Source organism: Pseudogymnoascus destructans (assembly GCF_001641265.1).
Source record: "Pseudogymnoascus destructans isolate 20631-21 unplaced genomic scaffold scaffold_22, whole genome shotgun sequence".
Classification (NCBI taxonomy): Eukaryota; Fungi; Ascomycota; class Leotiomycetes; order Thelebolales; family Thelebolaceae; genus Pseudogymnoascus; species Pseudogymnoascus destructans.
The window spans coordinates 102,364-124,590 of record NW_020167541.1 but is presented as its reverse complement, the minus strand read 5'-3'; the positions used below and the strand labels follow the sequence as shown (position 1 = coordinate 124,590).

The following is a 22,227-nucleotide window of genomic DNA, read 5'->3' as shown; positions in this document are numbered from 1 at the left end:
GTAGTCCCTTCTATGAAATGAATTGTATAGGATTATAATACAAATTACTATCTACAACTATAGAAAAGGTTTTGTCGAGGAATGGCGGTGAACAGACGCACGTCGCGAAACTGCGTTCCCCCATTTCTCAACTGCGCATCTCGCTTCCTCCACCCTAAAGCGAAGCGAAAAGTTTAGTCACGACGATTACGTTTATCAAATCACAAGCAGCAAAATGTGAGAACTCTGTTAAAGTGCAAGGTTCTCTTAATTCACCTCTTAGAAGCTCATGGGATAATCTCAAAACAAAACATAGCAAAAGCAGACTCCGCCTTGCCAAAATCCTTCGCCCGTCCGTTTCCGTCGAGGTCTTCTATACCCAGCCCCATTATTACCCCCCAAATCATTGGCCCTTTCGAAACACCCTCGTCGTTCCCCCAACCTGTCCGAGCGCCCCGAATCCATCTTGGCTGCTCTCCACGCTCACCTGACGCACCTTTTCCACAACTCCCTCGACCCACCTCTTGCGTCCCTCGTTCATCTCTCCCTTCTTATTCTTTGGTCCCGAAGGCCCAAGATGCACCTCCTCGCCGTCAGGCCCCACGCTCCAAGCCTGGCGCGACACGGAGCGGGCCGGCGGCGTCTGTCCCTTAGCTGCATTCGCCCGTAGCGTTGTGCTCGTGAACGGCAGCGGCATAGACGGTGAGCGCACAGAGTTTTCCCTGCTATCCGCCACGTCCGAGACCCTCGCGCCTCGCTTGCGTACCTGCAAGCTCGAACCCGGTCGACTGCCCAACGATGATCCGGGGCGGCTTCTAGGGCTAGACCAGACATTCCCATTATGGCCTGTGCGCAGCATTCCTGGCGCGGGGTTCAAGCTACCAATGCTACCAATGCTACCCATGCGTGGCCTGGCGTTGGTCGAGAGCTCAACTTGGATTTCGCCAGAGCGCTCGGCGCGCCTCCCGTGATGGCTAGAGTATTCCTTCAGATATTCGCCAAGATCTGCCCAGCCACCGCCGACACGGACCATTACGCGCTCGCCTCTCTCGCCCACAAGACGCACAAAGAGTTTGATTGGTGGGTCGCCAGTGCTGCGCATCAAGTGGTAGAGTTGGATATCGGAATTGCCCTGTTGCCGTGGACGGGACAGCCGAGATTCGGCCGGTGCAAGAGTGAAAGATGGTGTTGGTGCTCTTGAATAACTTGGTCGAGATGCGGGGCTGAGAGTCGGGCGGGACGGGCGCTTTCTGATGGTGTGCTTTGGCTTCATAGGAGACTTCTGTGGAGAGATCGGGGCATTGCTCAGCTCGATCTTTGCTGGAATAGACTCTAGAATTTCGCTTATTTGTTGTTGAAGCTGATCGTCAGAAATTTTTGTAGGACTTGCTTGTGAATATTGAAGATCAATATCCACGTTTGTAAAACTTGGAGCCTCCAATGCCAATTTATCTACCGATACTAACGGCTCAGCTACCGACGCGTCTAACTCTGTATCCTCTGTGCCAAAGAAATCGAGGGTGGGCGGCACCGAAAAAATCGGTGTGCTAGGCTCGCTATAGCCTTCTTCAAAACTCTGGCGGATGTCGTTGCTATACAGTATTGACCGACGTGTGGATGGCGAGAAGTCTAAATCATAGCCGTCATCAGAAACCAAATCTTCAACAATACGAGGCGATTCAAATGCAATGATGCTATTGAGCACGGGCAGTTTGCCTGCGGAATCTGCGCGGCTATGGGCTTTGAAAACAGTATCGTTGGAACGGAATGACACGACGCTACCATGGCGAGAATTATCCAAACCATAGGATCTGCCACCATCGACTTGATAGCCCATCAGGGGTGGAGTCTCCTTGTCGTTACTGACGCTTGTCAGTGGTGATACCTTGGTCGGTTTCTCTGGGTCTGAAAATCGAGACCAATCGTGACATGCTTCCTCGACCGGGGTTATTATAGCTTTAAAACTGGCCGATGCCCCAGATCCGTGGGTTGTATTAGATGTGGGGTGCTCCGTCTCTGTGGTATGAGGTACGGCTGAAATTTCTCTATGATCCTGTTCTTGAGTGACGAAAACATCGTCGATGACAACCTTAGCTGTATGATGGGTAGGTTGTGGCTCAGGAGAGGTATCTGCCACGTTGGGTTGGCCAGAAAACTCGGACGCTTTCTCCAGAGGTGTACTGGGCATACCGTACCTCTTTTGGGGGTCTTTCTCGCCGAGGCTGGCTGTGGAATTCCTCCTGGTAGAAGACATCGACTCAGAGTTCTTATTCCGTGCCCAAGGGCTCCTAAGCTCAAACTTTGGCGCACCCTCTTGTAGTCCAGGCCATCCAGGTTGTAAGGCCGGTTTGTTTGCTGAGCTCCGTGGGTTCTCATCATCGTCGTCGCTCATCGATAACAAAGGCAGCCTCCGCTCTTTGGGTGATTTCCTGCCCTTCTTGGGACTGCGCGGTGTACCACCATCGTCTAATACAATTCTTTTTGACGGACTCGGTGGACAATCATCGTCAGAAAATTGACGCGTAGGACCAGGCTGATTTGATGGTGACATAATTGCGTGCATAGACTCTGAAGCGGCCATTGGCGGGGGAGTAAGCGGGGCCGCAGCCTGCGTCGTAGGCGTGGGCACCAGCCATGGGACGTCCGTAAATGGATCCGACGTGGATATGTCCGGCCTTGGCGAGCTCTTCGGCTCATTTGCGGTATGACCCCTGCGAGCTGGTGGTGTACTTAACATCTGAGCGGCGTGGTCGCTCGCAGCTGCAAGCAAGGCAAGCTCTTCGTCGTCGCTAAATACTGTTTGTGACCTTTTCTTGCTTCTGCTTGAACGAAGGCTTATCGATGATGACCGCGAGCCAGGGAATAGGGGACTCCCTCTGAATGAAGGAAATATTGGTGATGTGGGCGAAGTTTGAGAATCTCGTCTTGATATTGGGTTGCCTGACCCCGCATTTTGGGAGTCCCCAATATCCCAGCCGGAAGGCGCGACCGAGTTTCGACTGCTCCTGCCTCGTGGTATAATTGGCGATGGCGGCTGAGAACTAACAACGGCGCTAGTGCCCAGGATGAAAGGCCGGAGGTTTAAGTTCCCTGTCGGCGATGGGGACGCTGCCATGGAAGGGATGGTTTCTGGAGACCCGGACCGAGAGCCCTCAGTGTGAATTCGGTATGGCAACGGCAGCCTGGGAGGGGTATTTCGTCCCATGACGGAAGGCGTTCGGCTTCGCCCGAGGCGAAATGACCCCTCACTAGGTTCAAGACTAGCTCTAGACGGTGTCCAAAAGCCTCCCGCATCATTTCTTGTACTAGGCGGCGAAGGGCTCTCATCGCCTCGCTTGTGCGTACCCCGTCCAGCTGTTGGGGAGCGATCATCTTGGCCATCGAAACCCCAAGGGATATTAAACGCTCGAGACTCTTGTAGCTCCGTAGAAGCCTGTAATGTGCTTGGTACATCCGATTGCGGCGCTTCGTTGGTGATAGGTGACCCCACGGCCAGTGGTCTGCCAAAGTCGGAGCCATTGTCAGATATGTCCAGGCTTCCTATTGGTAACTCTTGAACTTGGTCGTCGGATATCGGTATGTTTTCCACTGTCGTGTCGGGGATAGACCCACGATCAGACATAGCAACGTGTTCTATTTGTACCTTCTCCCACTCCTCTTCGATGGCCACTTCGTCTTCAGTCCCAACATCAGCCATAGCTGCCTGCTGTTCAGCCAATTCTTGGAGCATCTGTACAGACTTCTCCAACTCCGCCTTCTTCGCGGCCTTGATTGCCCACTCTCCCTCCTGCGCCTTCCTCTCAGCTGCAATAGTCCAATTCCCATAATCCGTCTCAACAGCGTCCATTTGATCTAGCCATGGCCCGGGCACAGTATCAACACGCCCATCGAGCCGATCCAACATCGAATCAATCATCTTTCCCGTGTCACTGATCGTCTCACCAAGCGCCACCTGCATGGTTTCGTAGTCGGGGCGTGTGAGCATCATTTCTTCGCCGCTGGGGTTTGTAGCTTTAAGCGACGCCCAGGCGGACTGCAGCATTGTGTCTGCGTCGCGCAAGGATTCAAGGGTAGAGGGGATGTCACGCAGAATGTCTATGCGGATGCTCCAGACATCGAGAAGCAGGCGCAAACGGTGTAGCTTGGGCAGGGCGTCGAGGACGGTGTGGGTGATCATACCAGTGAAAGTGTCGAGACGGGTGTATTTAGATTTCACTGGTGTGGTTGGCAGAGAATGCTCCCCAGTCGTAGCTGATGGTTGTGCATCAGTCGCAACGAGATCGAGAACCTTGTTCTTAATCTCTTCAATGTCCAGATCGAACATGTCGTCAAAAATCTCCGAGACCCGATTGGAGTATAGTTCGACGAGGGGCGCAGGATGGCTCCCCCAATATTCCTTAGTATCGGCCTCCTCCTCCAGCCCCATATCATCTTCTTTCAGGTCTCCAAAAATTCCATATGTTTTCTCTGGCATCACAAATCCGTCGGCCCCAATACTAGGCCACGGCCAACCTCCAACCTCGTTTGCCCATTCTTCAATCTTCTTACTGGCAACCGCAGCCCTTATCCCAAATTGTTTCTGATCCGGGGTCGAAGCTTCGATGCTCTTTGCCAGCTCGCCGCTTGCGGAGGTGAAGCGTTCCAAGATCCTCGCAGGGGAGAGATCCTCAAATATATCATCTGTTATGCGCGAGCGGGTCGGCGAGCGCGTGTGTCGACAGGGCGATTTCGACGGTGATCGCGGCCGCATCCGCAGCGAGGTGGGCGAGAAGCGGAGAGCTGGCGGCGCATCTCGAATGCTGAACGCCGACATGTCGCGTTTGTGCTTCGCCATCATGATGGATGGCTGTTGTATTAGGGGGTGGGGATTTGCTAGGTCATGTAACCTCGAGGAAGACGGGAGATCCAGTATAAATAGCTCGCATCGTGCCGTGAGTGTCGTGGTTCTGTGGTGTCCCGTCGTTGTAGGGTTCAGGGTTCGTAGATGCTGTGGGAGAGGTGAAAATCGAGATGGGTTTCTGTGGCCTTCCGTCTTTGACCTGGGTATGGGTATCTATTGACGTCTATGACCAGCGACCACCGCTGTAACGCTGACACAATAAACGCAAGAACAAGTCGACGAGAGGGAAACCCACGTCCCTTTACTAAACATGGAAAAGGGAAAATCAAAGAGAGGACATGCTGGAAAACCCAGCAATAAACAATTCGTGTCGGACGCCGAAGATTGGAAAGGGCGGTATCCGATGCGCTGGACAAACAAACAGAGGTCGTCAGAGTCGATTGGGTGACAAACGGGCACTAAACGCGGCTATTGATTGCCCTGCTGGCCTGGATCATTCAGGATCAAGTTTGTCGCTTCGGTCGTTAATTTCTCCGTTTCCATTCGCTGGCGTCGCGATGAATCGTGCCGATCGGCGCGTCAGACGCCCTGCCACTGAGACAACCGTGCGGAGCAATATTTCCCCACAACCGACGACATGGAGGGACCATCGCATCGACACAACATCTTGTCGTATATTCCTATCAATATTCGAACGTATTACTACAAATGTAAGAGTTTATGTGACTACCAGGCCATGGCCGTCTTATTTTCAGGGATGGGCTTCTCCGGTATGGAAGTGTCCATGTGCCTATGAGAGTACCCCAAACAGCTCTAAGATTAGTTGGACCCTGGAGTCTCAAACCACCACATGGCGCCACCATGAGCTGTTCCTAGAGCATGAGCTGTTCCTGGAGCATCAGATGGTTCCTGGCTAGCCCAGCATTATTATACCACTTCAAACCACTATATCAGCGTTATTTCCTTGCCCTCCCCAAAAACCCAAGTACAATCTCCTATCGTCACCTCACTCTTCCTCCCTCTCCCTCCCATCCCCTTGCCGCCGCAGCAATACCCCCTATCCCCCTCATCCTCCACATATACCTCACCGTCGCAAAAATGGGCTCCACCCAAGCCATCCTCTCTATCCTCATCCTCATCCTCGTCATCGCCCGCAACCACTTCCCCGGCCGCCTCCTCGCCCTCCTCCATCGCCAGGGAAATCTCCTCACCCACCCCCTCCCCGCCTTCGTCCGCCGCCACCCCCATCTCCAAGCCCTTTTCCACCACCAACCCCGCCTCCAGCCACTCATCCACATCCCCCCATCTCGCCCACCTCGCCCACCGGCCCTCAACTACTCCCCCCTCGGCCGCCTGGCTCCGGAAACAATACAGCTTATCGCCTCTTTCCTCCCCCCCTCCGCCGCCGCATCCTTTGCCAGTACGTGCCTCGCCATCCGGCTGATGACAGGGACGCAGTACCTCGCCCTCCTCTGCGCCTCCCCCGCCGAGCTCCTCATGCTCCTCGAGTACATCACCGTCGACCTCCCCCTAGACCCCATCACCGAAGTCCCCCCCCGCCTCCTCTGTCTCTACTGCGCCCGCCTCGTCCCCTACATGCACCTCTGCACCGCATCCCCAACCCCCCTCTGCCAACAAGCCTACGCCCAGTTCTGGCCCTACGTCCCCCCCAACTTCCGCCACCAGATCTTCCACACCGCAATGACCATGTGCCGCCACGGCCGCTCGCCCTGGGCCCTCCTCGGAAACCTCAAGCCCCGCTCCACGACCACCACCCGCTACGACGGCGGCATCACCTCCCAGACGGCCTGGGAGTACCGCATCATCCACGGATCCCCCTACCAGCGCACGAGGGTCTCCATGATCCTCCCCCGCGAAGACGCAAATTACAACCCCACCGTGCAGCCATGCCCGCACTACGCCAGCTACCACAAGGCCATGGGCCGCAAGGCGCTGGAGGTGCAGGACCTGGTGCGCCAGACGCCGAAGCTGCGCGCGTGCTCGGACATGGTGTCGTGCCGGCACTGTCGGACCGTGCTGCGCGTTGGCTGCAGGAAGTTCCGGGGCCTGGGGCTGGGACTGTTTGTGACTTGGTGGATGGATGTCGGGGATGGGGGGTGGATTATGGGGAGGAAACAGGGGTTGGGGTGGAAGGATGTCAGGTATACGAGGAAGTGGGCGATGAATTATTTTGAGCATATGTGTTCTACGCAGCGGTATTTTGACTTTGAGGGTATGGATTCACTAAAGGATAGGAGGGAGTTGTTGGCTACGGCGAGGGGGGTTCTTAAGGGGTAGAAGCTTTATAGGGGTTTTATGTTTGTAATCGCTGTTCTCTTGGTTTATAGTAATAGACGCTCATATACTGTCCTGTTATCCCATGGGAATAGACCTCCCCTCCTTCTACATTTACAACTACTAGCACCCCTTACAAAAAGAACAGACAGAATCATAACATAACATATTCTCAATTCCTCTCACCTCAGATCTACCCTAAAAACATCCATCCCCCCATCCCAACGCCAAAATCCCCCATCCCCCCTAACCTCCCCCAAAAACGCCAGTTCCTAATTTAATACACCCCATACTCCCATCCATCATCATCCCACCCAAGATCCCTCAATTACTCAACCATCACACCCCCCCAACTGCCACCAAACTCCATCCCACCCATCATAAACCCCCCACTCTCCCCATGCATCCCCCCCACCATCTCCGCACCATCCGCTCCCGGACCACCCTCTCCAAAATCAACCAGCGCACCGAATTGCTCCTCAAACACCCCCTCCTCCCCAGCACCAACACAGTTACCAAGTTTCACCTCGGCGTCTGCGTTGTCATCGGGTGGGGTGGTAACTTCACCAACACCCATACCATTAGGTGTGCCGTTAACACCATCCCAAAATCCGGCTTGTGGCGGCGGTGCACCGGCACCACTAGCCCCCGAGTCCGGTGGCGGGGTGAGCCCAGCCCGAGCGCTCGGGGCATCCCCTCTCAACGGCGACTCCGCAGAATCAATCCCCGCCTTCCGCATCGCCGCGCCGAGGAACTGCGTCGCAAAGTCCGCCGCAGCGTAGTTATCGCGCAGCAGCTCCAGAACAGCCATACACATCGCGAAACCCCTTCGGGCCTCATCGCGGGTGCCGCTGTTCGGACTCTTGATGTCGAGGAGGTGGATTATGATGGCGGGGAGGAGGACGGTGACGCCGGTTGTGGGGAGGTAGCGCGCGAGTTGGAGGTGGAAGAGTGCCTGTGCAGCGCGCGTGATCTCGCGGGAGGCCTCGCGGACCTGCCGGCGCGAAACGTCCTGGAGGGCGCGGCATTGTGGGTGCGCGGCTGTTTCGGCCGAGGGGAGGACCTGCGGGCGGTGCAGGGCGGAGAGGGTGGCGTGATAGCACATGTGGAGGAGGGCGCGCTGGACGACGAGGCTGGCCTGGCCGGCGTCGACGTCGGAGGGGGTGGGGGCGCGGTAGAGACAGGGTTCGGGGAGGGAGACGAGCCATTCGGCGAGTTCCGAGTCGCAGTCGCGCACCTCGTCAGTCTGGTCGAGTTTCTTGGGGAAGAGCATGACGCTGCTGCGGGTGTTGCCTTCTTGGCCCATGGCTTGGCCCTGGTCGCGGATGAGGACGGAGTACTGCGCGCCGAGGACGTGGGAGATGCAGAGGCAGAGCTTGGCCTTGGCGATGCAGAGGTGTGCGAGATCGGTGAGGAGGACGGAGTTGCGGAGTGCTCCGCAGGATGAGAGGATATGCGAGGGGAGCTCTTCCGTCTCAAAGTCCTCGACGTCAAGCATCGGCACGTCAAAGTCCTCATCCTTTATGCGGGTTGGTCTGCGCATGCCGAGGGCAACGAGGCGGTCGCGCATGAAGCAGGACCACCATATCCGCTTCCATAGCTTCTGCTTGCGCGGAGGCATAGAGGTCGGTGACGGGTTGCGGTGTAGGCCGATTGTGTGGGCGAGGGATATGGCGACTCCCATCCAGTGCCAGGTGTCCTTCTGGTCGTCTGGGGTCTCATACCAGTAGGTCATGAGGAGAAGGGCCTGGACGATGGCGACGCGGTCGGTCTCGTAGTCGAAATCGTACAGGGCCTGCGCACGTTAGTTTCTGGGCTGTACCGGAGAAGTGATTGAGACATACCCTAGATTTCAAATATAACGCCTTCCTTGCACCCTTCCTTGTGGCATAGCCCGCCGCGGTGAGATAGGCCATATCCACGAACGCTACGCCCGTAAACATAACCGCCTGAAACAACAACAGGCTGATCCTTCCAGAATCCCCTGTTCCCTCGTCCACGATGTTCAAGAAATCGCGCAGCTCGATGAGCGGCATGTACGGGTGCACGTATTCGACGTACGCGCTCAGCAGGGCGTCGCGGAAAGGCACATCGGGGAGGGTGAGCGCACCCTTCTTCCAGAGGTGGCCAACGTCTTCGATGGAGATGCGCGCGTTTAGGGGCTTGATGTAGGCGGGGAGAAGGCCGTTGGTGAGCTGGCGTGCTGATTGCGGACGGTGTTGCGGGGGCGGGGGGAGCGAGTTGGTGGGCACGAAAGACGGGGGTGCAAGTTCCGATGCGAAGCCAGAGACGAGATTTGTGAAGGTAGGTGGTTCTAGGGAGAAAACACTCGGGGTGGCGGATTGGTCGAAATTCGACATTTGGTTGTGGTCTGGTGGTGGTCAGCTGAGTTCTCAAGAGACAAAAAATGAGAAATGAGAAATGAGGAAAAGTAAAAAGTGAGTCGTACACAAACCATGCGGCACGTGGAAATTTCCCATCTCATCATCCTGATCGACAGAGCTGACGGAGTGGTCCTCGCCGAGGAAATTCCCATTCCCATTCGAGATATCGATAGGGTTCACGCTGCCGTTCGCGAGCGCCTCGGCGGTTGAGAAGGGGTGGTGGTGCGGGTGCTGCATGTGCGTGTGCGTGTGCACCGCCATCGTGGGACTCCCTATACTCTCCTCCGCGGTGGGCTTGAGGTTGTGGTATGGGTGCTTTCTAAGGTGTGTTAGTTATTTTTTCTTGGTCGACGCTCTGATCACGTGAGGCAGGCTGGCGGAGAAATAAAAAAGGCAAACGTACTTCCTCCTCCGGCTCTCAGTGACGATGCAGGGCACCTCGTCTAAGCGGCAGTTCGTACATGGAGCTCCATGCTCGACGACGTTGCAGCGGACCTTGCGGGCGCGGCAGCACTGGCACGCTTTCGAGGCACGGCGCTTCACGGGGCGGTTGGAGGCGGTGGTGTTGGACGCATCGGCCTTGCGTTTGGGGGATGGCGGATGCGATGAGGGGGAGCGCGGGGAGCTGTCTGGGGAAGTGGTTGGAGGCGTCATTGTGATTGTGGTGGGGAGCTGCGAGGCATCGATCTGTGGGCGTGTAGTCGTGTGAGCTTATTTATAGCTGATACAGTTTTTTTTTTTTTTTTTGCCTGTTTCTTTTCCCTTCCTTTCTTTTCTAAAGGGAAGCAAATTGGCCTAGGTAGATGAGATGGTATCTGGATTCTTCTCTCTCTGTATATTATGAAGATATTGTGGTGGTGGTGGTGGTGGTGGTGGTCGTCGTCGTCGTCGTCGTCGATCTCTTTGTAATAAATTAATATACAGTTAGAGCAGGGTTGGTGGTGGAGTGGAGATTGGTTCTGTTTCTTGGATATGATTCCTCTATAAGGCAATCAAAAGCAAGCAAGCAAGCAATTATACAGGATAGTATAAACAAAAGCAAATAGCAGGAACGTGGCGGGGTCGTGGAGGGACTGTGGGTGACAGAGAGGGGGGGAAATCCAAAAAAGTGAGGAAAGTCGGGGGAAGGTGGGGATGGGGCTCGACTTATATGAAATCGAGCTTTTCTTGGTTGGGACGGTAGGGAAGGTAGGTACGTATACTACGGAGTAGAGGTACAGAGGATTGTGGGATGGAGGGGAAAAAGAGGGGATGGGGATGGGAGGGGATGGGAGGGGATGGAGGGGAGGGGAGGGGAAGGGGAGGGGAGGGGAGGGGAGGGGATGGGATGGGATGGGATGGGATGGGATGGGAGGGGATGGGAGGGAAGGGGAGGGGAAAAAGAGGGGATGGGATGGGGAAGGGAAGAGATGGGGAAGGGAAGAGATGGGGATGGGGAAGGGAAGGGGGGAGGAGAAGAATGGAGAGAGTGGAGAATGGAGAATGGAGAATGGAGAATGGAGAATGGAGAATGGAGAATGGAGAGTGGAGAGTGGAGAATGGAGAGTGGAGAGTGGAGAGTGGAGAGTAGAGAATGTAGAGTGGAGAATGTAGAGTGGAGGAGAATGGAGGATAGAATAGAGAATAGAGAATAGAGTGGAGAATGGAGAATGGAGATGGGTAAAAAAAAGGGCAACGGCAAGTAAAGTACCCCATCAAGTACCCCATGTCTTGGGTGGTGCAGAGAGCAGAGGGGGGACTTGTGAAGATGGTCGATGGTAGTACTGAAACAAGGGAGGGGGTACTTTGGGATCAAGTCTCGACCAAGGCGCCCTCGGTGCAGTTGCAGGCTTGTGACGAAGTAGCGGCGGCAAATGTGGACATGTAGGGAAACCGCAAGTCAGATCAGGGACGCAGGTACTCGAGTACTGGATGTACTTGGCGTGGTCACTCGGGCGTCCGCCATTTGGCATCGGCCGAGCGCCGAGTCACATGCACGCTAGAGTGATATGCATGCTGGAAAGACTGAAGATGAAGACTGAAGACCATGAACCATGCACCATGAAGACAAGACCATGAACCACCATGCACCATGAAGACAAGACCATGACCATGCACATAAGCCAAAGACCATGACCATGCACATAAGCCATGAAGAGTGCCGTGCAAGTCCCGTGTCTATATATCCCTCAAGGTCCCACGTGTGTCTGAATCCGTCATCCGTCATCCGTCATCCGTCATCCGATACCGTGATGCGTGATGCGTGATCCTCATCCGATACCGTGATGCGTGATGCGTGATGCGTGATGCGTGATCCTCATCCGATACCGTCATCCCTCATCCATCATCATCCATCATCCGTATTACCGTCCATCTACACGATTATACGCCCCCACAACAATAGAGTATGGTCGATGATGCCGTCGTATCCCGTATCCATGCCATCCGTGTAGGTGGTGTACGTGTAGGTTAGGTACACACACCCAGTCATATCCACGTGCCCCACTTCCCTCTCACCCAATCAATCACCGACCGACCGACCCAGCCCAGCCCAGCCAGGACAACAAATAAAACCTCACTCACCTTCCCCCCGAGTCAGCCACAGCCACCGCCACAGCCACCGCCACACCTACACCACCGCCACCGCCACCGCCACACCTACACCTACACCACAGCCACAGCCACAGCCACAGCCACCGTCACACCTACACCTTTCACACCTACACCCACCCACACCTACACCCACACCCACCCCCATCCCCTCCACCCCTCCACCCCCTCCCAATCTCCAAATCTCCAATCCCTCTACCCACTCGCAGAATTTGGAGAAAACAGTGGGGCTATCCACTCCCTTGTAACCTCAACGGATAGCGGTGCATTCCAGCGTGCGGAGGTGGAGAGCGCGACACGACCTGGGGGGGTGTCTCCATCCACCATCAGCACAGGCGGAGATTACACCACCACTGTCCAGTACAGTCACATGTCTCTTTGCCGAGATGCCGAGAATTCCACGTCCGTGCGTGCTTCATCTCAGGCTACTGTCTGCTCAGGTCAGCACGTGCCGCCGATGACTTTTATCTTCTCACAAGCTCACGAGCTCCCCAGCTCACTCACCATAGCGAGGTCCGATCGATCGCCCCCAACGCTTCCCCTCTTCGGCCGCCTGTGAAAGGGGGGGGGATTAGACTTTCCTACCCTTGGCTGGCTATTTTCTCTTTCTCTCCTGGGCCTGCGCGGCCCGCGCTGGGGGGGGAGGGGGGGGGGATGATCACGTGAAATGGGGTGGTTGTTGTGCCCCCCCTTATTTATTTTTTTGGGGGGGGAGGTAATACTGGTGTGAGGATGATGGTGAGTGAGATGGGCGTGCTGGGTTTATTCACTGAGGACTCGGGTGAAGTTGTAAAACATGCCATACTCCCCATACTCCCCACGGGTGGAGAGTCCGATTGAGAGGGGGAGGTATGGACATGGCACGCTTGGGGGGGGCGTGGGGGCCCTTGAGCGGGCGCGTGAGGCGAGTGAGGGGGGAGAGCGGGAGCGGGAGCCGGCATGTCTGTGTAAGGTCGTGAAGGGTTGCGGGAAGAGTGCGATTCGTAGGAGGCGGGAATCATAAAACGTTGCGATGGCATATCCCCATCTCACCTCCTTATTTACAACACCGACTCCCATTTACAACACCGACTCCCATCCACAACAAGGTTAACTCGCTTAAATTCCCATCTTCGCAACCCTCTTCTCCATCACCCTCACAAACCCCTCCATCCCCTTCTCCAACACCTTCATCTTCCCCCCACTCAGCGAATACACCACTCTCCTCCTGTTATCCTCTTCTTCCTCGCCTCGGCCCCCTTCGTCCTCCCCGCCGTTGGTGAATACCTCCCCCTCCACCACGCGGCGCACGAGGTAGCGATCGTGCGTCACCAGCACCACGGCGCCGCTGTAGTCTATGAGCGCTTCTCCCAGGGCGATGACGGTGCGATAGTCGAGATGGGTCGTGACTTCATCAAGAATGAGGAGGTTAGGACGGGACCAGAGGATGCGGACGAGAGCTAGGCAGACCTAAAATAACAATGTCAGCTGTGTCAAATCACGACGAACGAAACAAACAAAAACTCACAAGTTGACCACCCGACAACTTCGCAAGCGGCACATCCGACGCCGTCCGTCTCTGCAACCCAAACGACCCCAACAACCCCCTCATCTCCTGCTCCGCCATCTCCCCCGCCGAATCCTCCGCCAGCAATTTCAACGCCGTCAGCCCCTCCTCCTTGCGCCCAAGAACCTGCAAATCCTCCACAGCATGCTGCGAATAATACCCCAACTTCAGCCTGGGATGCCTCGTCACCGCCCCCCGATTCGGGCGGAGAGACTCAGTGAGCAGGTTAAGCAACGTCGTCTTACCGCCGCCGTTGAGCCCGACGATGCCGATGCGGTCGCCCAAGTGGATGGAGAGGGTCATGTTCTGGAGGACCAGGGGGGAGGTGGGGGCGTAGCGGTAGGAGACGTCTTCGAGGGAGAGGAGGGGGCCGGGGAAGCGGAGGTCGGGGGCGGGGAGGAGGGAGATGGAGACGCCTTGTTCGTCTTTGGGGATTTCGATGGCGGCGTGTTTGCTGTCGAACCAGCCTGTTGTTATTAGTCAGTTGCTGTTCGTTATATGCAAAGGAAGGGGCATCAGGAGCTCTCAGGGGGCTCTCACCCATCCGATCAGACAGCTTAAACCGCTGTCCCTTCTCATTAACCTGCATCCCCGCGCCATCTTCAAGTCTCTTCTGCCGCGACTTCGCCATGCGCAACTTATTATCATCCCCTGTCTTCTTCCCCACCTTAATAGTCTCCCGAATCGACTTCTCCAGCCTAGCCGTCTCCTTCCCCTGCGCCTCCAGCATCCTCGTCAAATTCAGAACCCGTGACCGAAAGTCCTCCTCGTACGCTGAGAGATTGCCGCGGAAATACTCGAGGCTCTGCTCCTTAACCAGAATAACCTCCTCAGCGACACTATCCACAAACTCGCGGTCGTGAGAGACTAGGAGCACAGTAGTACCGGCTTGGCTATCGCGCAGGGCGATGAGGTGCGATTGAAGCCAGATGATTGCTCGGAGATCGAGGAAGTTGGTGGGTTCGTCAAGGATGAGTAGGTCGGCTTTCTGGAGGAGGGCGCGCGCGAGGGCGGCGCGCATGCGCCAGCCTCCTGAGAGAGTGGGGATGGGTTTGGCGAGGGTGGCTTCGGTGAAGCCGAGGGCTGTGAGGATAGAGCGGGCGCGGGTTTCCAGGGCTGGTAGGGGCATCTGGGGTATGTTAGATGGTTGGGATGGGGGCCGGGATGGAGGGTTGGACGTACCGTTTCCAGCTCGGCTTCGAGGTCAACTAGGAGGGACGACGCGGTGAGGAATTCATCTTGGATAGCAGGGGAGTCTGTGATTTCTTCTGCAAGCCTACACCGTAGCATCAGTACATATACTATTGCATAACCTGATCGTGAGTGCCATACTTCTCCGTTGCTTCCGCAACCTCCTTCTCAAACGCAATAAGGTCCTTCCTGGCCTGCGACCCACGCGCTCCACTCCGTCGATAGGCATTATTTTGCACCTCGAGCAGATCACGGTTCAGGCGGTTATATCGCATCTGGCGATACCTTCGAACCTGTGTTATTACATCCTCACGATCTGCATCTGTTCCTGCCAAGGCTATGGCGCGGGTAAATATTAACTATACTGGTCGCCGAATACGGGGAGAGGTGGCAAACCTTGCAGGTCCTGGATTAGAGCAGTACGTGACTGGTCTCCTTCGATGACATGCTGCAACACTGTTGTGTCCTCCGGCACTGAGGTTCTCGGACCATCCTTTGCTGGCCTGGGGTTTTCAGCATCTGTGCTTGTCTGTTGAAGGATGGCGACTCGGAGAGAAGGTGGAAGACCGGGGATTATCCTGTCTGCGAGTGCGCGGAGGATTGCTGGCCTACGTATTAGCCTCTATGATCATTCCTGCTGCATAGTAGACGAGTTTCGGATTTCAATGGCTTCCAATAGCGGGTAATGCTCTATATAGCTCTCGGAGAACATACTTGACTTCCCGCTCCCATTGCGCCCCAGCAGCGCATAGTGAATGCCAGACTTCAATCTTAGCTCGGCATTGACAAGAAGCTCTTTCTCTTGGGCAGAAGCCGCCTTGCCCTTCCCTTTTTTCGCCTTCCTAGCGGCTCCAGAGGGCGCAATTCCAAGGCTAAGTCCAACAATATCAATCTACCCCCATTGGAGCTACGTCAGTCGAGGGTTCGTGAGGGGGGTGACGGAATGGAAACAACCTCTGTAGACTTGTTGGTGTCTGATATATGAAAGCGCGTCTGCTTGCAGCTTGCCACGATAATTGCCTCTGTGGCCTCGTCATCGGCGATGTTGGTCATTTTGTATGTTGAGATACCAGGGTGCGTATCCAGCCAGGCCCATCGTACTGCCCTACGATTTCTGTGGCTGCTATCGAGATCTTATCAGGTACCCTTGTCCCACTCTCATCGTGATTACATAAGCAAGGGGATTGGCCTATCGACTCACACGGCGTGGGATCGTCATGGAGGCATTATATTTGTATACTAATTTCTGTAACGTACATGCATAGCGAAAGCTCTAGCATAGCGAACGCTCCACCCCACCACACCTGCACATTTTGTAACAGCTAATCGTCGTGACCAAACTTTTCGCTTCGCTCAAGGTTGGAGTAAGCAATACGCGGCTGCCCAACTCGAGAGGAAGCAATACGCGGCTCGTCACAATTGCGACCGTAAGTACCTCTCCATAGTAATTTGTATGTAAAGGTACATAATTAAGCCATTCTATGAAACTATCACTTCTTCGCTCCCACTCCTACCCTCTCTCCCACTCTCACCCTCGCCCTCGCCCTCGCCCTCACTCTCGACCTCAGTTTGGAGGGCTTCCGGGTCAGGAATTAGGTCCTCAAACTCTGGAGGAATTGGGAGGCCAGCTTTCCGAAGAGCTGCTACCCCCTTCTTTCGGAGGCGCTCTTCCTTCCGGGCCTCAATTCCTGCCCGGCGAAGCTGCTTTTGGGCCCGGTTGGCAGCCTGGCGGGCTACTCAAACCCGCTTGGCCTCAAGCTTCTGAGCTGCTAGCTCAGCTTTCTGGGCCCGAAGCTCGTGAGCGTGAGCTGCCGTAAGCTCACCTCCAAACTGAAGGCGAGCCCGGCTTCGGCTCGACCGCTTCTTCGACTCCTCAACCTGGCGTCGAAAAGCCAGTAGGTCAAGCTCTTGAAGCTGGCCTCCTACTACAACCTCTTCCGTTCCTGTGAGCCAATTCTTGTAGCTCTCCCTCGAGGGGCTACTAAAACCCTCTGGAACCCGTTGTTTCCAGTACTGTAGCCCCTCTTCAACCCCCCTAAAAGCCGAGGGTTTTGGTGTAGAAACCCGTATAGGTAGAGGCGTAGGTGTAGGCATAGGAGCAGGCTGTGAGTACGTACGTAGCTTTGCGAGAGCTATAATGTGGCTTACTGGCCAAATTCCTGCTTTCTGGAAAGCTGATATAATTGTAGACTCCTTAAAAGTCTGTAGCCACATTTTGGTAAGATCCCTCATAAAGGACTGTAGGTCATATGTAACATCCATATCACGTATGGCAGCAAGCACAGCCTCTCTGTGCCAGTGCTTATACGGCTGGAAGATCCCCACATCTAGTGGCTGTAAAATATAAAATATGAGTAAGATGGGATGGGAATGTGTATAACGTGGTTTATCAGTACGTCGGACATATCAGTACCTCGGACACTTTTCATTGGCATTCTACTTTGAATATCAATAAATCAACCATAACATATTAAATTAACTATAACTAAGCGGAATCAGATGAACTAGACATATCTATAGCTTCTTGACAAGTTCGCGCATTATGACCAGCTTTTCCACAGATCCCACAGCATCGCCTAGACGGTTGCCCCTCCTTGCGACTACCCCCAACCGCACGTACGTCGCGTCGTACCTGCTCATCCACATCCTTCTGTGCGATAATAGCCTGTGCATCCTCTACTATAAGTGCACCTCCTTCACGGACACGAGCCTTTTTAGCCCTGCGGCGTTTGCTAAGGGCTTCGTTGGCTGCTCGAAGGGTACGTACCTCAGCAGACAGAAGGGTGTTCTCATGTGCTAGTCGCTCCGTACCCTTTTCCAATGCAATAACTGTCCCGAAGAGTGGAGTTGGCGAGCTTCCTTGGTGACGGGCAATTCGATTTCGAACGAGGGTTGTTTGTGAAAGAGCTTCAGTTGGGTTGGAAGGGGTCTGGGAGACCCAAGGGTTGGTGTTGGCAGTAGAGGGTCTAGAGGGAGTTGGAGTCCGTAACCTCACGTCAAGCTTTGAAAGCACTGCTTGCGGGTTGAAAGGCACTAAGCCAGCTCCGCGGAACCCGGACTGGGCGTTTTGGGCTGTCATGGATTCCAGATATGCTGCTCTAAAGGCGAGAAAGAACTCGACCTTGGTAATGTGGTTGATATGAGCCTTAATGAAGGTCTCAATCTGCCGACCATATGCCCGCTTCAACACACTAAAGCACCCGACATCAAGTGGCTGAGTTAAATGAGACGAGTGGGGAGGTAGTCCAAGAGTTATAATGTTGTGTGCCTTGCAGTACTCTTGGAACTCGGCCGATTCATGACTCTCGTGCCCGTCTAACACCAGCATTCGATATGGACCCCTTGCACGAACAGCAGTATGTTTGTCGAAGTGTTTCAACCATTCTAGACCCGTCTCATTGTTTGTCCATCCATTGCTTGTCAGTTTAACAACCCAGTTGTGTGGAAGGCCGCCGTCTGTATACCAATTTGCAAGATGATTCTTGCCTTTAACTACCAAAAATGGAGGAATACTCCAGCCGTCACTGTTGATGTAACGCTGACTTCTAAACGATAGAAGACACAGAGGTTCTCTTGCGTAAAGGTTTACTTATCAGAGGAGGCAGGGGATCAGACACAAAGGCTTCAAGTAACACGTTACTAGTATATAACAAATACTGTATTGAGTTGAGCACGAAGCTCCTATCTAAGGAAATACTATCTACTTATATAGTGGCGTCGTGCCTAGTGGACTCTTGGGAACTCACTTGAGTCCTCGGAGTCCTGGACTCTTAGGACTCTTCTCATCATCCTGCGAGTCCATCACGTGCCTAGTGGACTCCTGGGAACTCACTCGAGTCCTCGGAGTCCTGGACTCTTAGGACTCTTCTCATCATCCTGCGAGTCCGTCACGTGATACTTTCGGAACTACTATTCCCCGCTGCCCCTCCAGGTACCAGGGCCGGTCTCATGCGACCTCCCTCCTTCCTGTCCTGTAGTTGGCCAGCCTTCTTGTTCCGTCGTAACACTCGCTCCCTTCCCCTGGGCATTCGTCTCGAATCCTATAAGTACGTCCATGTCCCCGGGACTCTGCTGCTCCTCAGCGAGTCCTTCAATATGCAACATGCCTACTGACACTGCCCGCAAACTCCAGGAACGCAACGATCTTGTCCGTCGAATAAAGAACCACGGATACGAACTACCCGAAATGGATTCTTGCTCGAACTGCGTGAGGCGAAACATTACTTGCGTGTCGTCTCCAAATGATTCACGGCGGTGCGCCGAGTGCGTTCGTCGCAACTTGAAAGAAAAGTGTGACTGTATGGGTCCTGAGCATCCCGACTGGGTGAAGCTCGAACGGGAGGAGGATCGCCTGGATCGCGAAGAGGAAGAAACCCTTTCGAAGTTACTTCGTCTGCGAAAGCAGAAACGCCTCATCCGAACCCGTGGTAAAGATATGCTCCGGCGAGGTTTGAAAACCCTCGACGAGCTTGATGCGGCAGAGGAGGCCGAACGTGTGGCTGCTGAGAAGCGTGACGCTGTTGAGGCTGAGGAACAGGCAGTTAGCGCTGCCTCCTCGTCTGTGACCGGGACCCTCGCTTCCTCCGATCCACTGGCCTACTCCCCTGCATCTTGGGATCAATGGCTGGCGGATGGCGGCGTCGATATTCCTCCAGCAGTTCTTTGCTGATGTTCCTTGTTGGTTCCCACGAATTATCCGTAGGTTCGTAATTTTCCCATTTTATCAAAAACTCTTCTCGACGTCCTACTAACCTTCTGTCTAGGATCGCTTCGACCTCATATTCGATTATCTCATTCTCGGGTTGGAGTTCGGTGTCGGTCGCAATTGGGGTATTTCCTCTTGCTGGTTCCAGTAGTGAGACATGAAATACCGGGTGTAGTCTAGACTTCTTAGGTAGCTGCAGTCTGTAATTAACTGAGCTGACTTTGTTCAATATTTTGAATGGTCCCAATTTCTTGAAGTCCAACTTTGTGCTTGGTCGTTTCGTTTTGATATGTTTCCGGAGTAGGTATACTTTATCCCCCTCCTTGAAGGCAGGTTCCATACTGCGCTTCTTGTTTGCGTATGCGGCGGATCGTTCATTTAAGAATTGGATGTCCGTCGCAAGTTGTTCGTGGAACGATTTCAGTTGTTCCACCACGATCAGGGCTTGTTCAGCTCGTGATTCATCCGGTCTTGGTTGCCTATATGCTTCTGGCTGGTAGCCATAATTGGCAAAGAACGGTGAGACTTTCGTTGCTTCTGTCATCGCGCTGTTATATGCAAACTGTGCGATGGGTAAGATCTGAACCCAGTTATCCTGTTGATGATTGACATAGCTTCGCAGGTACTGTTCAAGGGTCTGATTTAATCTTTCTGTTTGGCCATCTGTCTGGGGATGAAAAGCTGTTGATAGCTTATGATTTGTTCCCAGTAGCGCCATCAATGATTTCCAGAATTTCGAAGTAAAGAGCTTGTCTCTATCTGAGATGATTTCTTCTGGCATCCCATGATCGGCTAATATGACTCGAATGAAGGTATATGCGAGCGCCTCGGCGTCGCTAGCTTCTAGATATGGTATAAACTTCCCATATTTCGTGAGTCTTTCCGTGATGACGAGGATAGAGTCATATTCTATTCCTGTTAACGGGTCCTTGGAGGGTGGAAGCTTGACGATGAAGTCCAAAGCTATTGATTTCCACGCTCCTTTTGGTACTGGTGTCGACTTGAGTTGTCCGTATGGCAGATGCCTATTGGATTTTGACTTGCTGCAAATGTCGCACTCTCTTACCACTGTCTCTACCTGCTTCCTCATACCTGGGAAGTAGTAGTGTCGAGTGATTCGTTCGAAGGTTCGTGTTACTCCCTGATGACCGTGTGCTGGTAACGAGTGTTGTTCTTGCACCAGCGGGCGTCTCATTTGACTTGGGACATACACTAACCCTTTGTATCGAATCAATCCTTGTTCGTCGATGGTGAAGTCGCCTTCGACTTTGGACAAGACTCGCTTGGCGCATTCGTCTGTTGCGTAAGCTTTCTTGAGTCTTTCCTCGAGTTCTGTATCTTCGATGACTGAGATCGTCGCTAGTAACTCGTTGTACTGTATTCCTGCATCTGTTTTCTTCAGAATTGCTCTAGGTCTTTCTTCCTTTGGGCCGGCGTAGTCGGTCCGTCTGCTGAGAGCGTCTGCTCTTGCATTCTCGGAGCCCTTGCGATAGGTTATCGTGAAGTTGTAGGCTGCGAGGGTTTCTGCCCAGCGGACTTGTCTGCGGTTTAAAACCTTGGTCGTGGTGAAGTATATGAGGTTCTTGTGATCCGTCCATACCTGCACAGGGTAGGTGGATGTAATGGTGGGTGCACCAGATGTGAGAATCTAGCCACCCAAGGAAGGGATGATTTTACTAAGACAACACACTGTCTTAGGAAACAGAGCCAAAGGGTTGTAGCTTAGACTATTCCACAACGCAGCAATCAGGTGTGTGATGTAGTGAAGTGGTTCAGACAAGTTGCAACAAATGTTGAGTCTGGGAACTCAGGGGTAAGTCAGAGGTTAACACCTCACTGACTTTTCAGAAACAAGGAGTAACAAGATGAATGCTTGGAAGCTTGGAAAAGATGTGGAAGTATGTGATAGTCGATTTACTGTATTGTCTGCTTGCCCTTTCTTAAGGAAAGGGCAATCCTATTTATGCTAAAGGAATGTAGTTCTCTCATTTTCCAAGACTTTCCATGACTTACCAGGCTTGGTAACTGTAGTTGACGTAAGAGAATCCCATAGAACCATCTCTTAGGTTCGTAGCCTATAGGAAGTAAAAGGAGGTCCAAGGTCAGAGTACCCCTATAGACAAATTATGTCATAGACAAATTATGTCATAGACAAATTATGTCATAACTTAACCAATCTTGTGGGTAACTAAAGAGCGATGACATGTAATGAATCATAGAGGTTCGTAGGAGCTTTTAGAGCTATCGTTCATGCTCCTAGGCCTCTAGTTGGTAGAGATATGTCATGTGGTAGTATGAGTGATGTCATGTAATGAATCATAGAGGGTTGTAGAGATATGCTATGTGGTAATATCGGCCCAGTAACTAAGGAGCGATGACGTGTAATGAATCATAGATGGTTGTAGCAATTGTTGAGTAGTATTGCTCTTGTTGTTGGTGTGATAAGCCAAAATATGTATAGTGACTTGTAGGTTTGAGGAGGAGATTTCCAAGTTTGCTCTTGAGTTTGATAGCAAACTGAGTGCAACGAATGTCAGTATGACAGAAAAGCATCGGACTTCCTGCGGGTGATGTGGATGGTTTGATGAATCCTTTTGCTAGGTTATCATCAATGTACTCCTTGAGTACCTTTAGCTCTTTTTCTGATAGCTGATATATTGGTCCGAACGGTGGACTCTTGTCTTTCTCTAGGGGTATC

At 53.6% G+C, this 22,227-nt stretch overlaps 5 protein-coding genes across 5 annotated transcripts; 2 read left to right on the top strand and 3 right to left on the bottom strand.

Moving 5' to 3' along the window:
- Positions 1–118: 118 nt before the first annotated feature.
- On the bottom strand, positions 119–5,288 carry VC83_07761 (uncharacterized protein). Its single transcript, XM_024471326.1, has one exon. The coding sequence runs from the start codon at positions 4,814–4,816 to the stop codon at positions 383–385; it is 4,434 nt and encodes a 1,477-aa protein (XP_024321073.1). The 5' UTR covers positions 4,817–5,288; the 3' UTR covers positions 119–382.
- Positions 5,289–5,483: 195 nt separating this feature from the next.
- Positions 5,484–7,294, top strand: VC83_07760 (uncharacterized protein). The gene has a single exon (XM_024471325.1). It carries the CDS (start codon positions 5,699–5,701, stop codon positions 7,115–7,117), a length of 1,419 nt encoding a protein of 472 aa, XP_024321074.1. The 5' UTR covers positions 5,484–5,698; the 3' UTR covers positions 7,118–7,294.
- A 148-nt stretch (positions 7,295–7,442) lies between these two features.
- Positions 7,443–10,152, bottom strand: VC83_07759 (uncharacterized protein; the record flags this gene model as incomplete). The annotated part of the gene is made up of 4 exons (XM_024471324.1): positions 7,443–8,909; positions 8,959–9,485; positions 9,564–9,817; positions 9,902–10,152. 4 exons carry the CDS (start codon positions 10,150–10,152, stop codon positions 7,443–7,445), a joined length of 2,499 nt encoding a protein of 832 aa, XP_024321000.1.
- A 1,051-nt stretch (positions 10,153–11,203) lies between these two features.
- VC83_07758 (uncharacterized protein) lies at positions 11,204–12,718 on the top strand (the record flags this gene model as incomplete). Its single annotated transcript, XM_024471323.1, has 3 exons — positions 11,204–11,361; positions 12,073–12,527; positions 12,583–12,718. The coding sequence occupies 3 exons, from the start codon at positions 11,204–11,206 to the stop codon at positions 12,594–12,596; spliced, it is 627 nt and encodes a 208-aa protein (XP_024320999.1). The 3' UTR covers positions 12,597–12,718.
- Positions 12,719–12,722: 4 nt separating this feature from the next.
- Positions 12,723–16,049, bottom strand: VC83_07757 (uncharacterized protein). The gene is made up of 8 exons (XM_024471322.1): positions 15,779–16,049; positions 15,539–15,716; positions 15,221–15,427; positions 14,966–15,161; positions 14,816–14,909; positions 14,174–14,762; positions 13,595–14,100; positions 12,723–13,536 (listed from the first exon to the last, which is right to left on the bottom strand). The coding sequence occupies exons 1-8, from the start codon at positions 15,875–15,877 to the stop codon at positions 13,186–13,188; spliced, it is 2,220 nt and encodes a 739-aa protein (XP_024321061.1). The 5' UTR covers positions 15,878–16,049; the 3' UTR covers positions 12,723–13,185.
- Positions 16,050–22,227: the final 6,178 nt, after the last annotated feature.